General features: G+C 37.9%; 2 protein-coding genes across 3 annotated transcripts in view; one reads left to right on the top strand and one right to left on the bottom strand.

Annotated features, from left to right (window-relative positions):
• MED12L (mediator complex subunit 12L) overlaps positions 1–21,200 on the top strand; it is a 320,540-nt gene that overhangs the window by 247,838 nt on the left and 51,502 nt on the right. The window contains exons 19-31 of the mRNA XM_029940033.1: positions 144–307; positions 3,482–3,613; positions 6,597–6,824; positions 7,469–7,610; positions 9,172–9,292; positions 9,647–9,748; positions 10,479–10,592; positions 13,903–14,102; positions 15,236–15,424; positions 16,224–16,298; positions 16,411–16,601; positions 17,365–17,526; positions 19,793–19,904. Coding sequence (XP_029795893.1) covers positions 144–307; positions 3,482–3,613; positions 6,597–6,824; positions 7,469–7,610; positions 9,172–9,292; positions 9,647–9,748; positions 10,479–10,592; positions 13,903–14,102; positions 15,236–15,424; positions 16,224–16,298; positions 16,411–16,601; positions 17,365–17,526; positions 19,793–19,904 — 1,932 coding nt within the window. The remainder of the gene's footprint in view (positions 1–143; positions 308–3,481; positions 3,614–6,596; positions 6,825–7,468; positions 7,611–9,171; positions 9,293–9,646; positions 9,749–10,478; positions 10,593–13,902; positions 14,103–15,235; positions 15,425–16,223; positions 16,299–16,410; positions 16,602–17,364; positions 17,527–19,792; positions 19,905–21,200) is intronic.
• The window catches only part of P2RY12 (purinergic receptor P2Y12), a 41,380-nt gene that overhangs the window by 16,824 nt on the left and 3,356 nt on the right, over positions 1–21,200 (bottom strand). Inside the window, exons 2-4 of one of the 2 annotated variants that reach the window (XR_003908814.1) lie at positions 21,124–21,199; positions 12,936–13,028; positions 1,176–1,416 (exon numbers count right to left, since the gene is read on the bottom strand). The gene's annotated coding sequence lies outside the window, so the exon portion shown is untranslated. Of the gene's footprint in view, positions 1–1,175; positions 1,417–12,935; positions 13,029–21,123; position 21,200 lie in introns of those variants that run through there. The other variant, XM_029940044.1, reaches the window with a different exon arrangement.

Below are 21,200 nucleotides of genomic sequence, written 5' to 3'. Positions count from 1 at the left end.
TCTGGCCTATGGTCCTGGGACAAAATAATGGGTGAGAGAAGATGGTATTAGAGTGACGCAGTATATCCGTGGTTTGTTAAAATAAAGACTTTTCCTGCCAGTTTGGCAGCTACATTTTTATTCCCTCTTTTCTTGCATTGTAGCTGCTAAATGAACTGAGTGTTGTGGAAGCCGAACTGCTCCTGAAGTCCTCCAGCCTGGCAGGAAGTTACACAACGGGGCTGTGTGTGTGCATCGTGGCTGTTCTCAGGCGCTACCATAGTTGTCTGATCCTGAATCCTGACCAGACAGCCCAGGTGTTTGAAGGGTTGGTATATTAAATATCAGTATTTTTTTCCAGTTATTGTTTTCCATGTATAACTGGTGACGAAATAGTACAGTGGTTTTACGAGGAAAACAAGTACAGGTTTTTGTTTCAGTTTCAAAGATAGAGTTAAAGACTCTAGAGAAGGAGATAAAGCATGAACGTGTTCTCTTAGTGGAGTCTTTCCTGCCTTCCTTTCCTTCCTTCCTCCTGTACTTTCGAGAAGTACAATCCATTTACAGCACTATATAATTTGCTGCCCCGCACCATGGCTTTTTACCAATGATGAATATGTGACGGCTGCTTCGGTGATGTAAATTTCAGTTTATATTCAAGACCAAATAAACTTTGCATGTGTTCTTCCTTAGGGATTTGCTGCTTCATTTTCATTTCTTTTGTAATCTAAAAACATCTTGAGAACGTTAATCTAAAACAAATGACTTTCTTGTTTCCTAGTTTGCTTTTGGTGTGTGTTAGTGTAGGCTAAAGTTTTCTTTACTGTTCTAAAGAAACAGTCCATGAACTTGAACTATGTCCTAATACCCCCATTACAATCTGAGATTACAGGGATGAGAGAAATGGAAAGAACCGTCCAAAAACCTGTATGGAGTTCCAAGGCTTTATATATATAAAAAAGGGACAGCCTCTTTTTCTACTGATTTCTTTCTAAACTTAAAAGAAACATGATGTTCTTGGGTTTCACAGTAGTGTGTGTGTGTGTGTGTGTGTGTGTGTGTGTGTGTGTGTGTGTAAATTACACATGTAATCAATTTATAATCTATTCTAAAGTGACATCCATTTTTGGGGATGAGGAAATGCTACCACATTCATTGTACACATAGATTATTTAATGAATTCTGAAATATCCCAGGTATTTTTAAAGGTTTGAAAATAAACATTTTTGAGTTCAGGAAATATACGACTACTTAATATCCCCCAACTGCCATATAAAGATGAATAATTGGTGACATTTATAAGTCAAGAGATTGAGACTCGACTTGTTAAATGAAGTGTGTGTTGAAGTGATGTACTCAATATCACATGGCGAAGAAATCTCCCAGATCGCTGAACGTCATTCTGAATAGGAGAAAATTCATGCTGTGCTTTGTAAGCTGTGTATGGAAAGCCATATGTTAGTAATGGAATTTGCATTTTAGGTTTTGACAAATTTCATTATTTTCAAATTTATTTCATTGTCCTTTATTTTTACAGTTTAAGTTAATTAACTATTCATAAAGTCTTACTTGATACTACATTTTCACTTTACCACGCACACCAAGGGTCTAATTTTGTGCTGATACGAAAATACTAGATTCCAGCGCAAGATGTTTTCTCACCACCAACAAGGGAAAGAGATGCAGGCAACGCTAACTGCTGTACTGTGGATGCCTACCAAACTCTCAATAAATGTTTGTTTCCTTTAGGTGGAAAAAAATTTTTCTTTTAATATTTATTTATATTTGAGAAAGAGAGAGACAGAGTGCCAGCAAGGGACGGGCAGAGAGAAAAGGAGACAAATTATTTGAAGCAAGCTCCAGGCTGTGAACTATGAGCACAGAGCCTCACAGGGGGCTCAACCTCATGAACTACCTGCCTGATCATGACCTGAATCAGAGTAGGCCATTTAACAAACTGAGCCACCCAGGCACCCCTGTTTGTTTACTTTAATCATAACATAATACTTTGCTTTTTAGAGTACGTTTGAAATTTATGTTAATGTAGTTATCAACTGAGTGAACCATCTCCTTTGCTGCTTCATTACAGGATACCTTTGCTGTAATTGACTACTGTTATCAGCTCTCTGTTGCCTATATCTCCTGATACCAGTTCACAGGTTTTGGGGCACAGCATGGTCATTTCTTTATAGTTTGCTGCGTTTCATCTCTGGTATTTGAGATTGCAGCCTCCTTCTTGGACTTAACAGCTAGGCTCTGGATGGAGTCTAGAGACCTTAACTCTCTTCTTGTTTGTGCTCTGAACTCACTTTTTGCCTATGGGCAAGTTACTTCACCTGTCTGAGCCTCAGCACCCTCTTTATAAAAGGAGGAAGGTGAATCAGATGATTTCAAAAGCACTTCTTAGCTTAATAATCTGAGTCATCGATGACACTATTGTGGTATTACTGAATCCTATTCCAGAATAGAAAATGGTAATCGTGGAATCAGACTCATAAATAGGTGAATGGACCACTAATGTTTACTTCTGCATTCTATGAAGTTTTTGTTGATTGAACTGTTGCCCAAGGGGCCATAGTTCTTATATGGGGAAAGGGGCAAAGAAATGAATAGTAATGCTATTTTTGAGTTGAAGTACATCTAGGGAATGTCACTAAAACGAAAGGGTTTTAAATTCTTATATTAAGTAAATTAAAATTTGTTTCTAGTTTGTATAAGCAAGGAGAATGTTACCTCAAATCATGAATTTGTCAAGTTTTTCCAGAACTAGTTCATGGTCCTGAAAGTGAATTTTCCAGATGTAGTGATGTAGGAATTTGCTCTTTTTCAAAGGAGTGGACTGAAGAATCTTTGCAAACAGCCTCTTTTTAGTGAAGAGAGATTCTCTACTGTAGCTTTCTTGTTGTGTTCTGGTAACAGCAACTCAACTGATGGAGTCTTCCACACATTCCTTCTCTATGGAGGAATTTCTTTTTTTTTTTTTTTAACGTTTTATGTATTTTTGAGAGGAGAGAGAGAGAGAGAGAGAGAGAGAGAGAGCGAGCGAGCGAGAGACAGAGAGAGAGACAGACAGCGTAAGCAGGGGAGGGTCAGAGAGAGAGGGAGATACAGAATCCGAAGACAGGATCCAGGCTCTTAGCTAGCTGTCAGCACAGAGCCTGACATGGGGCTCGAACCCACGAGCCATGAGATCATGACGTGAGCTGATTCCAGACACTTAACTGACTAAGCCACTCAGGCGCCCCTAGGAATTTCTTCCCTTTCTTGTTGTTAATGATATTTCCAATGTCTTTTTAAAAATCACGTCATATTTCATTATTCTCATTAAAAAAATGACATTTTATTAAACTATTTACTATTGCTATAATCATTAGTATAAAAAATCTAATACTTTTGTTCATAACCAAGTAATACCTGCATGTATTCATTCTAAAAGATTCAAATGATAACATATATATTAGTAAAATACATGTCTCCTGTCTTCACTTATTTTTCTCCTCAGCTTGTGCGGTGTGGTAAAGCATGTTGTGAACCCCTCAGAATGTTCTTCCCCCGAGAGATGCATCTTAGCCTACCTCTACGATCTCTATGTCTCATGTAGCCACCTCAGAAGTAAATTTGGAGACCTCTTCAGGTGGGTAGAAGAAAATCAGTAGCAATGGGATCATGATCATATTGGTTAGCCACCCGACTGTGATACTGTTATCCTTTTTAATGGAAATTAGTCATATCTGCCAGAATTCATACTGGATTACCTTTCATTGTAGCTTTAACCTCCTATTACCAATTACTTTGCATGTTTAGCTATGATTCCAATTCTGAGATAATCTTTAGAGTAAATCTTCTATATTTGCTCATGGAGTATCTCCCTCGAAACGTTGTTTCTGTGTGCATGCTTACTTTCTTCCCACCTTTGCTTCTCTGCTTCCTTGACTGTCCTATTGCAGATGGTGTCCCTGAGCGCCTATCATGCTGTGCATCTTAGTACTTACTGTGCCCCACCAGTAGATAGGCGCTAGAAACTACATCTTAATGATATTTTGAGGAAATTTTGATTATTAATTGTGGGTGAAGGGAAGAAGGAGACAGTAATAACTGCAAAATAAATTTGTCATCTAGAAGGAAGGCAAGAACCGTCAATTACAGTTATTTGTTCCTGAATTCTGGGAGCTCTGTCTTCCTGGTTTGTGTGGAATGTGACCAGTGGCCATTGCTTTGTCATTGATACCAGCTCTTGGTTGGACTGTTGCAGAGTCATAACTGGTTTCTCTGCTTGCAATTCTGACTCTCATATATGCTCAGCATGCCGGCAAAAGTCATCCTTTTAAAACAAGAATAACTTGAATCTTTCTAGTGGCTTCTTATCTACATGAATAAATTCAAAGTCCTAACTTTGCCTCCTGGTTCTACTTTATCTGGTCACTTCTTCTTTCCTTCTGTTTCTTCCATTCTAACCACATGGACCTCTTTACTGGTCTTGAAACTCACCATAAGCACAATCTCTGTTGGAGCTTTTGGACTTACTGTTGGCTTTCTTATAATCTCTTCCCTGTTACTTGCCTGTCCAGGCCCACAGGACATTCATAGCTCTTAATCTTCCTGACCACCTATTTTAAATCGCAGTCTCCTGCCCCTCCTCTCTGTCATTCTCTGAACCTTAGCACTTGCTACCACTGGGTAACTTGTGTATATATTTATGGGCTGGCTTCTTTCTCAAATTAAAATTTCATGAAAGGAGGAACTTTATATTTTCTTCACTGCTGTATCCTGATACTTTGAAGAGCATTTGGCTCCTAGAAAGCACTGTCAGAAAGCTAGTGAATGGAAGATAATTAAGATGAACAAATCCATGATGTTTTTAATCAAATTAATAGAGGGAAAATGTCATGAAATGAACTAGGTTTCCCAATAATCCCTCATAGAAAATTGGAGTGGGTCTTAGGAAACATGTTTCCGCAGAAATGATATAATAATATCAAGGATCATATTCTTATTTGGAGAGAGCTTTACGTTTCAGTTTACAGTTTTCAGAGGTTTTCTCATACAGGATATGGTTCTCACAACAGCCCTGTTTTAAATAGTGAACTTCCCAAGAAGACCCCCCAATAGTCTGTTTGACCCCTAGTGTTCCCTCAGGGTACTGCAAGTAGGTTCACTAAGTGAATTCAAGTCCTGTGCACTGAGTGTGTGGAGAGTTAGTGAACAGTGAGCTGAGGATCAGCACAGTGTCACATCATATGAAATGGCACTGGCTAACATTTCCTCAATTAAAGAAATGGAGGACACTTGCCGCCTTCAGGAATCCCTGAGGTCAGGCATTATTTATAGTTAGGGATTAAGAAGAATGGTCAAACAAAAGCTAGATACTTGGTGAGATTTCTATTTGAATGCTCATAAAACAGCTTTAATAATTAGATCTGAAGGAGCATGTATAAAGTTGTGTAAGAAGATTATTTGTGTTGGGAAAATAGCGCTAATGACATCTTGCCCTGATTGTGTTGTGTGCCCAGTAGTATGCTGGGTTCTTTCCATCAAGATCTTTAATCCTCCCACCACCTCAGGAAGTAGAAATGATTGTTCCAATAATAAATGATTATTCCTCATCGTAAGTTAATAAATTATGAAACCTAGGTGTGAACGTAAGTCGTTTTGGCTTCAACGTGTGTGTTACTTTTATTATACCCTCAGGTTTTTGGGGTGCACACAGTTTTCGGAAGTAAAATATTGAGTTTCCTCATTTCCCTAGATGTCTGCCACAGAGAGTGGTAGGAATTCGAGACTGACTTAGATGGCAGCTAGCTTGTTTTTAAAACATAGAAGCACATCTGGAGGGAGCGTAATACGTGATACAAGTAGTATAGAAACAAACTATGATGCAACTGCTCCATGAGGCAAGGAATTCAGAAAAATTATGCACTCTTGGCTGGAGGTAGCAGAGAGTCAGCTTGAGAGAAGTCTCTAGACTGAATGAAAAATGGGGACTGAATCTTATAAAAATTGAAAAGGAAAAGCAGAATTCTTCTGGGTTCTAAAGACAGACATGGATAGATTGGTAGAATTAAGTTGGAAAAGAGAGAACACTTTACTATTTGCTGAAGTCTATTTCATTAAAATGACAGGGTATTGGGAGATGAAGGGAACCCTCGAAGTGCAGTTTGTTTTTATTTCAATTTTAGTGAGAAAGTAAAACAAATTAAGAACTATTGGTGAATGACAGTGAATGAAATATTAAGAGTTAAGACAGGAAATGGCAAGAGGTAAGATAGGAAAAAGGGAGATGTTTAAAAGCACCGGTGATGGTGCATTGTTCATCATTTTGAATAGGTCGTACTCCAGATGTTAAGCTTACAGCCTTCAGTGACATTTGACACGTTTTTATAGATGTTGTCTGCTACGAAAGAGAGTATAGAACACTGTAATTACTGCCATTTAATGGGAGGCTTTAGTCCTGTCTGTTTGACCAGTATTTCCCAGTCTGTTAAGCTGGAATCAAAAACTCTTAATGTGACTCTTCTCCAGGAATACCTTACAGTTACTGCTGTTGATTTGGTCCTTCAGTGAAATAACCTTCTAGTTACTTTTGTTTTGTTTTTTAACTCTTTTCCTTATAACCTCAGTAGTGCCTGTTCCAAAGTTAAGCAAACCATATATAATAATGTGATGCCTGCAAATTCTAACTTGCGGTGGGATCCGGACTTCATGATGGATTTTATTGAGAATCCTTCAGCTCGTAGCATCAATTACTCAATGCTGGGCAAGATCCTTAGTGATAATGCAGCCAATCGCTACAGCTTCGTCTGTAATACGCTCATGAATGTATGTATGGGCCATCAGGATGCTGGAAGGTGAGCTGGGTTACCCTGGAATGCACAGTTAACCACTTAGTCCTTGGATGGTGCTACTGTTAAATCCATGTATATATAGTAATTGCCTGGGCTGACGCTGGGTATCGTTTGCTCCCCAAGCCCCCATTTATTCCTAAATTTATCTCTCCTCTACACTATGATCTCCTTAGCCTGACAGACTATTCTGGCTGACTGCTCTGGCGTGAGATGCTTTAGATACAAACCAGAACTTGTCTGTCCATTTACAAAAATATGATAAAAACATAAATGAGAAAATGCCTGTATTTTAAAACACTGTATTTTCACCTACCTAAATTAAATAATCTTTAATTTTATGTTCTCCTTAAAGATGGAAATTTTGAAGTCAGATTGCTTCCCAGTTCAAAAATAAGTTAATTGGCTTCTGTATTGATTATCATTTGTTGCTCAACAGCATCAAATATTAAACCGCATTTGAAGCCCGTTACTTTTATCTTTGCTTTCAGGTTCTACTAGGTTATTTAACAAACGGGCATTTATTAGATCTTTGAATCTTATAAATGAATACCTTTTTTGATGGTAGTGAGATATGGGTTCGTTAAGTATATCACATTTGCGTGTTTCTGTCTTGTTATTTTCTACTATGTTCTTTTTCCTCTTTCCAGGATTAACGACATAGCCAATTTCTCCTCCGAGCTGACAGCTTGCTGCACTGTTCTTAGTTCAGAATGGCTGGGAGTTCTGAAGGCTCTTTGTTGTTCTTCAAATCATGTGTGGGGGTTTAATGATGTTCTTTGCACTGTAGATGTAAGTTTTTGCTTTCATTTAAAAGTCATCTGTGCAATTAAATATTTAGTTAGTAATTTTTTTTAATTGACTTAACCAACCCTTATCTGCAATGTATTTTTTTCTTTCTCTGCCCAAAAGCACTAAACAAGAATGTGGTTGCCAAGGATTAAATACATGATAAAAAAATAATAAAATAGCTTAATCTGCAGCAGAGATGCCAAGAGTTTCCTTGTTTATTAGCTGAGATTTCTTACATATGGTCTGTTCAGAGCTTTGGCTCATATTGTTTATGAAGTGCCTTAGGTTCGTCATGGTACAAAACATAATTTATCTAACGGAGTTTGCATTTGGAAGAGAACTGTATTTTAAAGGTCAAGGTGCATTCTAAGAATACAGGTTTTACTCTGTTGCCTGGGAAAGCCCAAGTCCAGAGTCATTGGCATGGTCCTAGTGGTTATGCCTAAATGTTAGTGAAGAGATACTCAGTATATATCACTGATTTCTTTCACATATCCTGTTGTATCCTTGATATGTATATTTCTCAAAAGTCTGTCATGATTCTCTGTTTTTCCTATCATTTTCTTAGAGTGATTTGTGTTACGTGTTGGTGTATCTTTGCATTTTAAAAATGACCGTCCAGTTAGAGGCTTACTTCCTAGTTCAGGTATCTCAGGACTTGATGAATAATTCTATTCCATTCTCTAGATACCCAAGATTTTGACACACACACGAATATATGTAACTCATATCTGTGGCCTACTTTTTCAGACAAAGATATCCCAATTTTTATTATTAACATAATTCTTTAACCTCTTGTTTGTTTTCTGTTGTACTTTACTTCTGCTTTGTTCCCTCATTTGCAACATTGGGATTACTAAAGTGTGAACCTTATGCTGGTATGCTATTAAGTGAGGTCATCTTTGTAAATCACTAAACATAATTATTGGCAATAGTACAACTTAACATGAAGGCTGCTGTTGAGACTTTTTTCTTAGTATTTTGTGCCAAAGTCTTATGAGGTCTGTATAGGTAGAGGATTTATACTGAATGAATTAATTTTCCTTTTCTTTTTTCATTCTCTCAAATTTAGGAGTCCGTTGGAAATTTTCAGAGTTGTTTTTAAGACTAAATTAATTGTTATAGAATCATTAATAGCCCTGAAAAGAACTCTTAAAATATCAGTGAGGCTTATTTTTCATTTGGAGGAACTTCCATGTTTTTTTCTTGCTCATTCACAATCTTACCCTTAAATGTTATGCATGCTCTGCTAAGAAGTTTTCTTTATACTACATCTGCTAGGAATTTTGTGATTTTTGTTTTGTTTTGTTCAGTTATGTGCACTCAAGGCAAATCTCAGTGTCTTTTGTAGCAGTGTGATATAGGTAAACCTCATCCTTTATCTTATAATGTAAAAATAACCCTTAGAGGATGAGAATCCTGATCTGTAATCATTTCACTCCGTTGGTTCATTTTGGGATTTGTGATCTTATTGGTATTGCCTACATTTTCTTAGATATTAATCTGAAATATTACCTGAAAGGGCGTTGGGTATTAAAACATGTCAATGTTTTTCTTGAAGGTGAGTGACCTTTCATTCCATGATTCATTAGCTACTTTCATTGCTATTCTGATAGCACGACAGTGTTTCTCCCTGGAGGACGTCGTGCAGCACGTCGCTCTTCCCTCTCTCCTGGCGGCAGGTACGGTGCTTCCTGAAGGGCTCTTGTTACTTGTTGTCTTGGGGTGGTTCCCCGCTATTACAGCAGTACTGTGAGCATACTGTTTAAGGGTACATGCATTGGACAGTGGTGTGACGGTGATGTCATGATAGTAGGAGTATAAGGGACCCTCTGTACAAAGTCATACGGACCCCTATGGAAGAGGCCGTTTTAAGGAAGCAGTCTGCCCCCTCTGGAAAGCATAACCAGTGCCTCCTTCCTTCTTCTTGGAAGGAACATTTATACTTACGTTATTCCAGAAAAGTTAGCTCAAGAGAAAACCTGAAGACATGTTACTCAATAAATTCGAAAACCTGCTTTTATACTCTTTTTTAGCTTGTGGAGATGCAGATGCTGAGCCAGGGGCAAGAATGACATGCCGCCTCCTGCTTCATCTCTTCCGAGCTCCCCAGGCCTGCCTGTTACCTCAAGCAACCGGTGAGCCGACAGCTATAAAATCCCTGAGTATATTTTCATTTGGAGGCACAGCTTCTAAAGTAACCAAGTGGGCTGTCCATTCTGTAATTTCCTTCCTGAATTTGGTGAACTTGCTTTTCAAGGGTGATGAAGGATTGCAATCATGCCATCGACAGGTCTGTCCGCACCTTTGATTTATGCAATATCAGGATGTATTGAGAGACTGAAATCAAGAGTTAATAAACAATAAAAATACTTTTGTTCTGAGGCCAAGCCACGCTGGTGGTCAATGTGATCCTCAAACATATGAACCACATCATAGCAGCTTAGGGAAATGGTGAATTCATTTATCCTTTTACTAAGGCAAAAGGAGTAAGGTAAGAATTCTGGAGGTGTTAGTGAAGTGTGTTTCTAAAGATCATTTCATTCAGGGGGGTGTGTGTGTGTGTGTATGTGTGTGTGTGTCTGTGTGTGTGTGAGTGAGAGAGAGAGAGAATCAGTGTAAGTAGATGAAAGTTCTGATAATTATTTTTGATATATCTAAGGAGAAATGACATTGTCTTAATAATTAAAAAGAAAAGGTTGCGGGAATACTAACAATGTTTTGTAGTGAGTCCATGAAGCATCCATTACAGCTAGCTAATGACAATTAAGTACCTATAGTCTAACAATGATAGGTTCTGCTGTTTGTAAATGGTTACATGTTAATGATGGCGATGAGACCATTAAAGGTTTGTTGTTGTTCTCATAGGCAAACCTTTCCCTGGAATAAGATCATCTTGTGATAGACACCTGTTAGCCGCTGCTCACAACAGCATTGAAGTGGGAGCCGTGTTTGCTGTTTTAAAAGCAATTATGATGCTTGGTAAGACTCTACTGGCACTAAACTTGGGTAATCACCAGAAATGGAGAATAAATAATTTATATTCATGTTCAACTCTAATTCAGATCATTACAAACATCATTTTTTTTCCCTCTCCTGGCAAAAGTAGTTGGCTTTCTCCAAGTCCATGATCAGCCAGACTCTGAGGTATCTGCTACTTACCTAAAATTCTGGGAGTGTTTATATACTTTTTTCTTTTTTTTGGATGTTATTCTAACTAGAAGATATTTCATTCTGACATATTATAGATTCTCAGACTTACAGCGTGGTTTTATCTTTACTTGTTGGCATACGTGACACTTTGTGATGGATCCAGATGAAATGGTGATCTAACCAAAGGTTTAAATTGTGTTATTATGTACCAACAGTAAAACAGAAAGGCACCCAGGTTTTAATCTTAGCGTTTTTTCTTCCGTTGTGATCCTGAACAAGTTTATAAACTTCTACCTTAGGTTTTTCATGAATTAGGTAATAATTGCAATGATACTGAAATTGCTGATAAATCTATATTAGATATGAGAATTTTAAAAAATTTAATCCATAAGGTTCAAGACATCCTTTATACTCTTTCATATATATCCCTGGAGCAGCAGTACTGCATTTCTGTTGCTTTCTACTGCAATACTCTAACACAGTTTTATTTTATAAGTGGTTGAGGACTAAAATGAGTAGGAAGTTTTGAGTCCTCACTGTGTAATTCCATCTTTGACAATCTTCTTTTGGCCTTGACTAAAAAAAAGTTATCTCTTATGGTCTGAAGGAGCTCTCTTTTATTAGACCAGAAACTGTGAGGTAAATAGGAATTGTTTTGGAGGAGTCCTAAAAACATACTTGAATGCTTTTATGCTCCTGTTCGAATGTTATTTGGTGATGTTGAAGGATTAACAGGATTTTCACTAAAAATTATTAAAACTTCACCTTAGAAAAGAATTATATATATTGTATATTCACACATAGAAATATTTATGTATGGTTTCTAATTTTTGCAGTCTTTTAATGTATGGTTAAAGGTTGGAGAAAATGCTCACATGTACACATTCATTTTTTATGTATCTATATGTAAGTATGTACATATATATAAATTTCAATGGATGTCCTTAGAAATGCCCGTGAATTTTACAGTAGAAGGGAAAAGTAGAGCCACCTGGAGGACCATAATCTCTCTTCTGAGTTTAGGAGCTTATAGTATTTAATATCCAGCATGAAATGCTCATTTCAGTAAGTAAAATATCTCTTCATTCATGATATTTTAAAAAAAATGGCTGGTCAACCTATTTAATAAGAAGGTAGGGACCATGAAGTCAAAGACTTGCCCCCCCCCCCTTTTTTTTTTTACTGTGTTATTCCCTAATGCCCATCAGAGAGACTGGATAGTAGTTTTTGAAATTTTATCTTTTCAACAAACTAACTAGAAAATGTGAATGCAGAACAGATAGACAATGAATGGCAGAAATCAAGATGAGTGCAATCCAGGCACCTGCCCCTTCATGTGGTGGAGTGGTCCAGTTCCAACTAAAATTTGCCAACCTCTATAAATAGTCACCTAATTGTATTTTATTATCCAGGCATAATAACTGGTTCTTCTTTGGTTGACTCTCCTTGACCTTTTTAATTGACCTCAGTTCTTGGTAGACAGAGGCTGATTCAGGTCTGAGAAGACAGGGTCTCATCTTTTGGATGTGAGCAGAGCCTTGGACCAGGGAGTCACTGGGCACTCTTTTCTATTTGTTCTGTTGCCTGTACAGTTATGGAAGGATCTAGAACAACCTCCCATATCTTCTCTGTCATCCTAACATCTAAACTAAATGAGAATCTGAATGAGGATCTCCTAGGCAGAAGTGTTTGATCCTTTGATTTTGTTTTTACATTGTTTTAATTTATCTTTCTGACTGTATCCTTACCAGTGTTCTCTCAGGTCCTAACCCCCAGGATCTATTTTGAGTTTGGGTGACAAAATGTTATATAGAAACTGGGTTCTAATTTATGTAGTAATTTTAATTTAAGGTGTAGAAATAGTTGTTTTATTTCACCAAACATTGGAGAACGCATGCTAAACTTTGCTACACATCTTTCAGCTGCCAAGGGCCTTTGTTGAACTAAATAACCTCTTGTGCATTAAGTGAAATTGGTAGTTTTTCTATTGTGTATTTTATGATAATATATAATAAGATATTGATGACTTGAAAATTGTTGCTTATTCCTCCCCTCCTCTTACCATTTTATAAGTAAATACTTGGTAATCCATTACGATTTCACAAATTTTTCAGCAGAGTCAAAACTTTTCCTTGGTTGACCTGTGGATTGTAAAAGGTTTTTTGCACTGACCTGGGCTTCGATTTACTCACAGTGGACAGCGAGGGCCTCATGTGAATTCATGTGTTGGTTCCAGTCAATTTTCTGGTTCATAGCTTATGATCCCTGTGGGTAAACAAGCAAAATTTAGAGACTCTATATTGTAATTTGGCAGTCTTTATTACCAAATTATATTATTTTCTCACTTTTAAAATAGGATACTGATTTGCTTTTCACAGCTAGAGGAGATTTCTCATTTCCAGCCTTTTACACATTGTGCTACGTTTTGTCCCCCAAGAAATTTGTTATGAAGGAAACCATTCCTTAGTTCCATTTGACTCAGTAAATTAGAGATTGATCTGCTGAGGTTTTCTGATTTGGATGTTTACAGAGAGGAAAGTGAGAGACTTGGGTTATTCAGTGAATGCCCTATGTTTTAGGGCTTCCTTAGTATGCATTGCCCTTTTCCATTCCCAGGGAAATAAATCTCTCTTGTCAAGAAGTTGATAGTAAGGTGGGCTAAGGCAAAACTTTTCTCTTGACCTATGGATAGAAAATAAGTCATTGTAAGAGAAGAAATGGAAAAGGGACATCTAGAAGGGTGAGTAACCCATTTTTTCCTTGTCTATAAGTGGTATGAATTTGAATATTGAATACATTCATGCTTGAAATATTGGTCAAATCAATGTTCTTTGATTCTTATGTATGATTCATAATGGCCTTTTAAGTTTGGTGAACGTTTACTTCTGCAAACAAAATAAGGATATAGTCTGGAATTTCCCTTTTTTTTTTCTTTTTTTTTTTTTTATGTGTCGTGAAACTTCTCTGGGTTCTTGCATATATTCTCCTGATCCATTCTCTCTTTTGCTGAACAATGGGCTGTGACATAAAGATGACTGTCACATATTTTAAATCCCTGAAGGCTCGCTTCATTTACTTCTCAAGTATTTGGCAATATTTGGAACTTCCGTGATTGTGTTTTTGTGATTCTATTATTTAGGAGATGCCAAAATTGGCAATAACAATGTCAGCTCTTTAAAGAATGATGACTTCACCATGAGGGGGTTACGGCGTGATGGGAATGCTGATGATATCTGGACTGCTTCGCAAAATTCAAAATCCTGTGGGAAAAGCATTTCCATAGAAACTGCCAATTTAAGAGAATATGCTAGATATGTACTGAGGACTATCTGTCAACAGGTATTTTTCAGATTTAATTTGCCTTGAACTGTGAATATAGAATTGATTTTGGGGAGATGCTCACTGTCGTAGGAAGCTTGCACATCAGTGGTCGTTTTCTTCCTGATGACGTTATTTGGAAAAAAATTAAAATTTGTTGAAGAGTTCCTATAATAATAAAGAACTGTAGTGTTTACCCTTTATCCGGATTCACTAATTTTTTACATTTTTCCACATTTGCTTTATGATTTTATTTGTGAATGTGGGTGCATATACTGTTTAAGATTTTGCTGAAGCCTTTGAGAGTAGATGGCATATATTATTAATCTTGAGTCTTTAAAATTTCAGTGTTTACTTACTAATAGAATCAAATGCAGTCATCAGAAATCAGGAACTTTAGGGGTACCTGGATGACTTAGTCAGTTTAGCATCTGCCTTTGGTTCAGGTTATAACACCAGTGCTCATCCTAACAAGTGCCCTCCTCCATGCCCATCATCCCCTTTCCTCGCTTCCCCTCCTCCATTATCCCTCAGTTTGTTCTCAGTATTCAAGAGTCTCTCATGGTTTACCTCTGTCCCTCTCCCCAAGTATTTTTCCCCCTTCCCCTCCCCGATGGTCATCTGCTAAGTTTCTCCTATTACACTTATGCGTGGAAAACCTGTATCTGTCCTTCTCTGCCTGGCTTATTTCACTTAGCAGCATACCCTCGAGTTCCATCCATGTTGCTATGAATGGCCATATTTCATTCTTTCTCATTGCCATGTAACACTCCAGTGTATATATAGATACACCACATTTTCTTGATCCATTCATCAGGTGATGGACATTTAGGCTCTCTCCATGATTTATTTATTGATGAAAGTGCTGCTATGAACATTGGGGTACATGTATCCCTTGGGTAAATCCCTAAGCAGTGTTATTGCTGGGTCATAGATAAGTTCTATTGTTAACTTTTTGAGGAACCTCCACACTGTTTTCCAGAGTGGCCACTCCAGTTTACATTCCCACCAACAGTGTAGGAGGGGGCCCGTTTTTCATGTAATTTTTAAAAGTTAGATTTCTGTCTGCTTTATTTGTGCATCATGTTTTAGTGCAGGTTACATTCACTGAAAGGAGTTCTCTCCCTATCAACCTAATTGCCGATTTGTTTTAGGAATGGGTAGGAGAACATTGCTTAAAAGAACCTGAAAGATTGTGTACAGACAAAGAGCTTATATTGGACCCCGTGCTTTCAAATATGCAAGCACAGAAATTATTGCAGCTCATTTGTTATCCTCATGGTATTAAAGAATGTACGGAGGGCGACAATCTGCAGAGACAGCACATTAAGCGCATTCTTCAGGTGAGTGATTAGAATCTAAAGATTATGTGTCTGTCACGTAACACATTTTCTGTGATTATAAGAAGAGTATTTGAACTTTTTTTTCTCATTGCTAACTAATTCTTGACCTCAGACAATTCTGATGTTTATTCTCCCCATTTTCTTGGTAATTGTTGCACTTCATGCAAATGATATACAATCATTATTTAAATATAGAGGTTTTAAGTCTACTGTAATTTCATGAAACATAAGCTTTCTGGAGGAATTAGTCAAAAAATACTGAAATCATTTTGGAATGGTTTTGCTTAAAGAAATAGATTTTGCAAGAAAAAAATGCTTGTTTTATATCTAGTGCCTGGCTGAATGATGCACATTATTTTAATGTTATTTATGTCTTTGTGTCTACGTTGCATATATGTAATGGATTTTGAAGCCATTCGATCCCTACAAATCCCTTTACTCTGTATGATTCTTGTTTTTTAAGAACATATTTATTTTTGAGAGAGAGAGGGACAGAGCATGAGTGTGAGAGGGTCAGAGAGAGAGAGAGAGAGACACACACACACACACACACACACACACACACACACACAGAATCCAAAGCAGGCTTAGGCTCTGAGTTGCCAGCACAGAGCCCAATGTGGGTCTCAAACCCATGGACCATGAGATCATGACCTGAGCTGAAGTAGGATGCTTAACCAAATGAGCCATCCAGGTGCCCTGATTATTCTTTCTTGGGAGAGGGAATACTGTAAACAATTATTATATTTTCAGATGCGTTCAGTATTCTTCATGTGTTAATTCTTTTTGTTTTCCCCAGAATCTTGAGCAGTGGACGCTGAGGCAGTCCTGGCTAGAACTTCAGTTAATGATCAAACAGTGCCTGAAGGACCCTGTGAGTAGATCTTGCAAGCATGTGTGGATACACAGTTTTATGAACAACAAGAACACAGTGTTTGAGGAGGAAGTAAAACATATGCATGCTAGTTTTCATTTTGTCACTCCAGGGCTCTGGTTCAGTAGCTGAAATGAACAATTTACTGGACAATATTGCAAAGGCAACAATAGAGGTATTCCAGCAGTCTGCCGACTTGAACAATAATTCTTCTAATTCTGGAATGGGCCTCTTTAACCCAAATGGGATTGGAAGTACTGATACAAGTAGCACAAGGCAGAATGGAATCAAGACATTTCTCAGGTATTTTCTTCTGCAGGTTTATTGAGCTACCATTGCTTTTTTCCCATGAAATGGCGTATTTTTATTTTATGATACAGTTATTTTTCATAAAGCTTCAGGAATGTGAAGAAATTACTTAAAAGTTTCTATTATCATTATTTTATAATACATTAAAGGGCTGTATTGCAGGGGTGAATGATGTCTCGGTTTCAACCATGTCCAGACTCTTGGAACCACATAGGACACTCAGAGTGGATTAATTTCTGTATTGTCTCCTTAAGGCTACTCTGTTCCATAGATTTCCTTGTACAGGAAACACTTTTTCTGCCATCTTTATTAATTGGCAGTTTTGCGCAATTAATAATCACGGTACACTGATTTGTATTTCATCATTTGGGTAGAATGTATAACTAATGAATTTTAAAACTTAAAAAAAATGTTTATGTGCTTAAACATAATGAGGACATTTCGTATGTTAACCCTGACATAAAAGTATGTTGCTTATTATACAGAAGGACTAATCAGAGAGCCAGAAACACAGAACACTTGCAGAGATTAGTATATTTTGTTACAGTATTCTCCCAGAACCCAATGTTTTATCACTTTCCACAGCGAGCTTGGAAAATATGTCCGACTATCTGCTTTGGCAAAAAGATAGCACAGAATTAAAAGAGAAAGTTGAGGCTGACTAGTGCTTCTTATGCCTCAAAGGGGTTTCTGTTATAACTCTCAGAGCAGAGGAAAAGGATGCCTCCTTGTGTATAATACCTATTTCTGGTTTTAGTTCCTCTGAACGCAGGGGTGTGTGGCTGGTGGCCCCCCTAATTGCCAGGCTGCCGACCTCTGTGCAAGGAAGAGTGTTGAAAGCTGCAGGAGAAGAGCTGGAGAAGGGACAGCACTTGGGCTCTTCTTCAAAAAAGGAAAGAGACAGACAAAAACAGAAAAGGTACGGTGGCAAGGCGTGTCTCTATGTGAGAGTTTAACGAATGATTGAGACCAAACAGCCTCTTGCAGATGGTCACTGTACCCAGAGTCCACTGAAATTTCACTTTTTTTTTTTAATGTTTTTTAGTTTGTAGAGTGTGAGGGTGAGGGAAAGGGGCAAAGGGAGGGGGAAGGAGAGAAAGAGAGAGAGAAAGAATGAGAAAGAGAGAGAGGTGTGGCACTCAAACCCATGACCCTGGGATTTTGACCTGAGCTGAAACCAGGAGTTGTGTGCTTAACTGACTGAGCCCCCCAGGTGCCTCTAAAATTCCATTTTTAAGTGGAAATGATAATATTCTGTTAGGCAAGGCTCTGTTCCTAGAATGTTCTAGGTTATATTTAGTACGCTAGTTCTCAGTGTTCCCTATGTAACAACATCACTGCTGAACCACTAAAAATACTGACTTCTTAGCCCTGTATCAGACCTATTGAATCAGATCTGGATATCCATTTAGTCCCTGTATTCTACATTTAATTACTTTTCATTCTTTTAGTTAAGTATTTGTTGAAAATAGAGTTACTTATAATTCCATTATCTTGACCCCTAAAATAGCTGCTAATATTTTGTAACATCTAGGGCTCTTGTTCTAAATACAAAATTTATAAGCCACTAAGTTTAATGTTTTCTTAATTTATTTTAGACTGTATAAAAGGTTTCACATAGATTTGCAAACCGACTCTGTAACAGAGAAAGAACAAAGCCATACTCTAATGTGAAGCTATAAACTTAGAGCCTCAGGAGTAAAGGGAAATAAATAATGATAATTTCTTCCATTTATAAATATGTAAAGAACTTGTATGGTTCTTACTTACCTCATAGTAATATTTTAGTTGCTACCATTTAATGAGCTCTTATGAAATGCCAACCTTTTCAAATACATTGCTTTCAGATGGGAGCTTTTACATTTTCACAGCAGTCATATATGGTAGGTGCTCTCAGTATACCCTTGTTCCAGTGAAGAAAGCGAAGCACTGAAAAGCTCTTTCTCAAGGACACACAGCTAAGGAAGTGTACACTGGAGTTAAAACCCAGTGGCCTGGCTTCTGAGACTATGGTCTTCAATTAAGTGCACTTTGGTGGAGACCTAGCTTTGCATGTATTTTGTTACCTGGTTGTTTAATGTCACCTTCGCCAGTGTCAATCTACCAACTGGATAACTCAGTGTTAATTCTGAGAGTTAATTTTACTCATGGATGAATGTATGTACTTTGCCTCCCTTCCCACAGTGGAGACAGATGGAGTTGTGGAGTTTTAACAAAGACTCTTCCCAGGTTCGTCTCTCTCAGCTCTGCTGTCAGAGTATGAAGGACATTGAAATATTTGAGTCTCTCTAAGAATTTTTTTTCAGTATGGCAATTAGTTTGTCAATATGATTTGTCAGTTCTCTGATGATTAATTATCAAAATATTAATAAAATGATGATTTGTAATAGACCTTTTTCTTTTTAAGTCAAATGCCTTAAAACCTGTTAGCAAGACAAGGCTTAAGAATATGGTGGGTCAATAAAAAGCTCACTGCTTTTGGATTTTCTAGGCTACATGCTGATCTTAGTTCTCCCAATACCCACCCTGTTTGGTCGGAAATGTGCTAAAGGCAACTGGGTGGCTCAGTCGGTTAAGTGTCCAACTTTGACTCGGGTCATGATCTCACAGTTCGTGAGTGGAGCCCGGAGCCTGCTGTGGACTCTGTTTCTCCTTCAACTTCTCCCCATCCCTGCTCACACTGTCGCTTTCTCTCAAAATTAAAAAACATGTAAAAAAATTCAATGTGGTGAAAAATAAAACAAGCAAAGCAGTCATATAGGCCTGTTTCCATGACCCTAAGATAACAGTTTTGTTGGACAGAAATTTTTAATATTTTACCATATGTTGTAGGTAAAGTGAAATAACTGCTGATGTGTACCTTTTAATTCAGCCTACTGTTATAAAATGCAAACTCTCTTCTCCCTGCACTCTCCCAATATGCTCTTGCAGTATGAATTTATACTAGTTTGGGAATGCCTTCCAGGGCAAGACCATATTAAATTATTTTGATGCATTACAGTGGCTTTTGATCTTATTAGGAGATATATGATTTAACTTTTCAAGTAGGCCTTTGCTATTAACTACTATCTTCCGTTTTATAATAAAATAAATAAGAGCCAGTAACTCAAGGGCAAGAGATAGATGTTGCATAGGAAGTCATCCATTCTTTCTAACTAAATCTGTTATAACTATTTCCTTTGTAGTATGTCTCTTTTGAGTCAACAACCTTTCCTCTCACTGGTCCTTACCTGCCTTAAGGGACAAGATGAACAACGGGAAGGCCTCCTAACATCTCTTCAGAATCAAGTAAACCAGGTAAAGTATACTGGAATATTAGGCCAGGCAAGTAGTTTTCTTTCTTTCTTTCTTTCTTTTTAATGTTGTATTTATTTTTGAGAAAGAGAGAGAGTGAGAGAGTGGGAGAGCGTGTGGAGGGGAGGGTCAGAGAGAGGGGAAGACACAGAATTCGAAGACAGACCCCAGGCTATGAGCTAGCTGGCAGCACAGAGCCCGATGTAGGGCTCGAACCCAAAAACCACAAGATCATGACCTGAGCGGAAGTCAGACGCTTAACCTACTGAGCCACCCAGGTGCCCTCTAATGGCATTAATTTGTTTTCCTTTGAGATACTGAGGTTAAACTAATAAGAATACAATGTGTTTTGATTAGATACAATCCACACCTTATTCTCCTATTTGACATATAAAGTTGATCAACAACTTTATAATACTAATTATGCATTGGATAAATGTCTGCATATTATAATGACAGCATTTGATACATTGCATACAACTCTGACATAGCTGTTCTTCTTCCATTCCCCGCCCTGGGGAGAGAGGTCCTGGAGCCCTGTGTGTTGCAGCATGGCTGTAACCTAGAAGGAAGGTCTATCCAGGTTCTCAAACTGGGCCCCTGCCTCCCGGGAGGGTCTTGGCTTGAGTTCTCTGGTTCAGTAACTCCATTCCATTTTCCTGCCAGACCCAGACCAATGCCAGTTAAGTGTAAAGATGCTCATTTATAAATAAGGTATAATGATTTTGTTTATTATAAAGAATTTGGGGGTGCCTGAGTGGCTCAGTCAGTTAAGCGTCTAGCTTCGGCTCAGGTCAGATCTCACGTTCGTGGGTTCAAGCCCCGCGTCAGGCTCTGTGCTGACAGCTAGCTCAGAGCCTGGAGCCGGTGTCCGGTTCTGTGTCTCCTTCTCTCTCTGCCCCTCCCCCTCTCATGCTCTGTCTCTCTCTGTATCAAAAATAAATAAAACATAAAAAAAAAAAGAATTTGAGTTTTGGCTTTTTCCCAAGCACAGTTCTCCTGATCACTCTTTGGGTCACTTGCATTTTGTGTGTCCTTCAAGGACACCAGGTGATCACACTAGAAATTTTAAAGTGTGGAACTGAACAAAGTAGTAGATTGGTCATGTGCAATGTTTTATTTTGCTACAGAGCCAAATGGAGCCCTCCTATGGCCTTAGGTCTCTAGAACATCATGTCTTTGATTGGAATGATAGTGGATGAGCATGAATAAGGACACTTACCTCATTTGGTCTTTTTATCCTCTCCCACATTTGGATATAGAGATCTGTCCTTTCCACAGCAGCCTGAGTGATCTTTC

This window comes from Suricata suricatta, chromosome 5 (genome assembly GCF_006229205.1).
Source record: "Suricata suricatta isolate VVHF042 chromosome 5, meerkat_22Aug2017_6uvM2_HiC, whole genome shotgun sequence".
Lineage (NCBI taxonomy): Eukaryota > Metazoa > Chordata > Mammalia > Carnivora > Herpestidae > Suricata > Suricata suricatta.
This window is presented reverse-complemented; position numbering and strand designations above follow the sequence as displayed.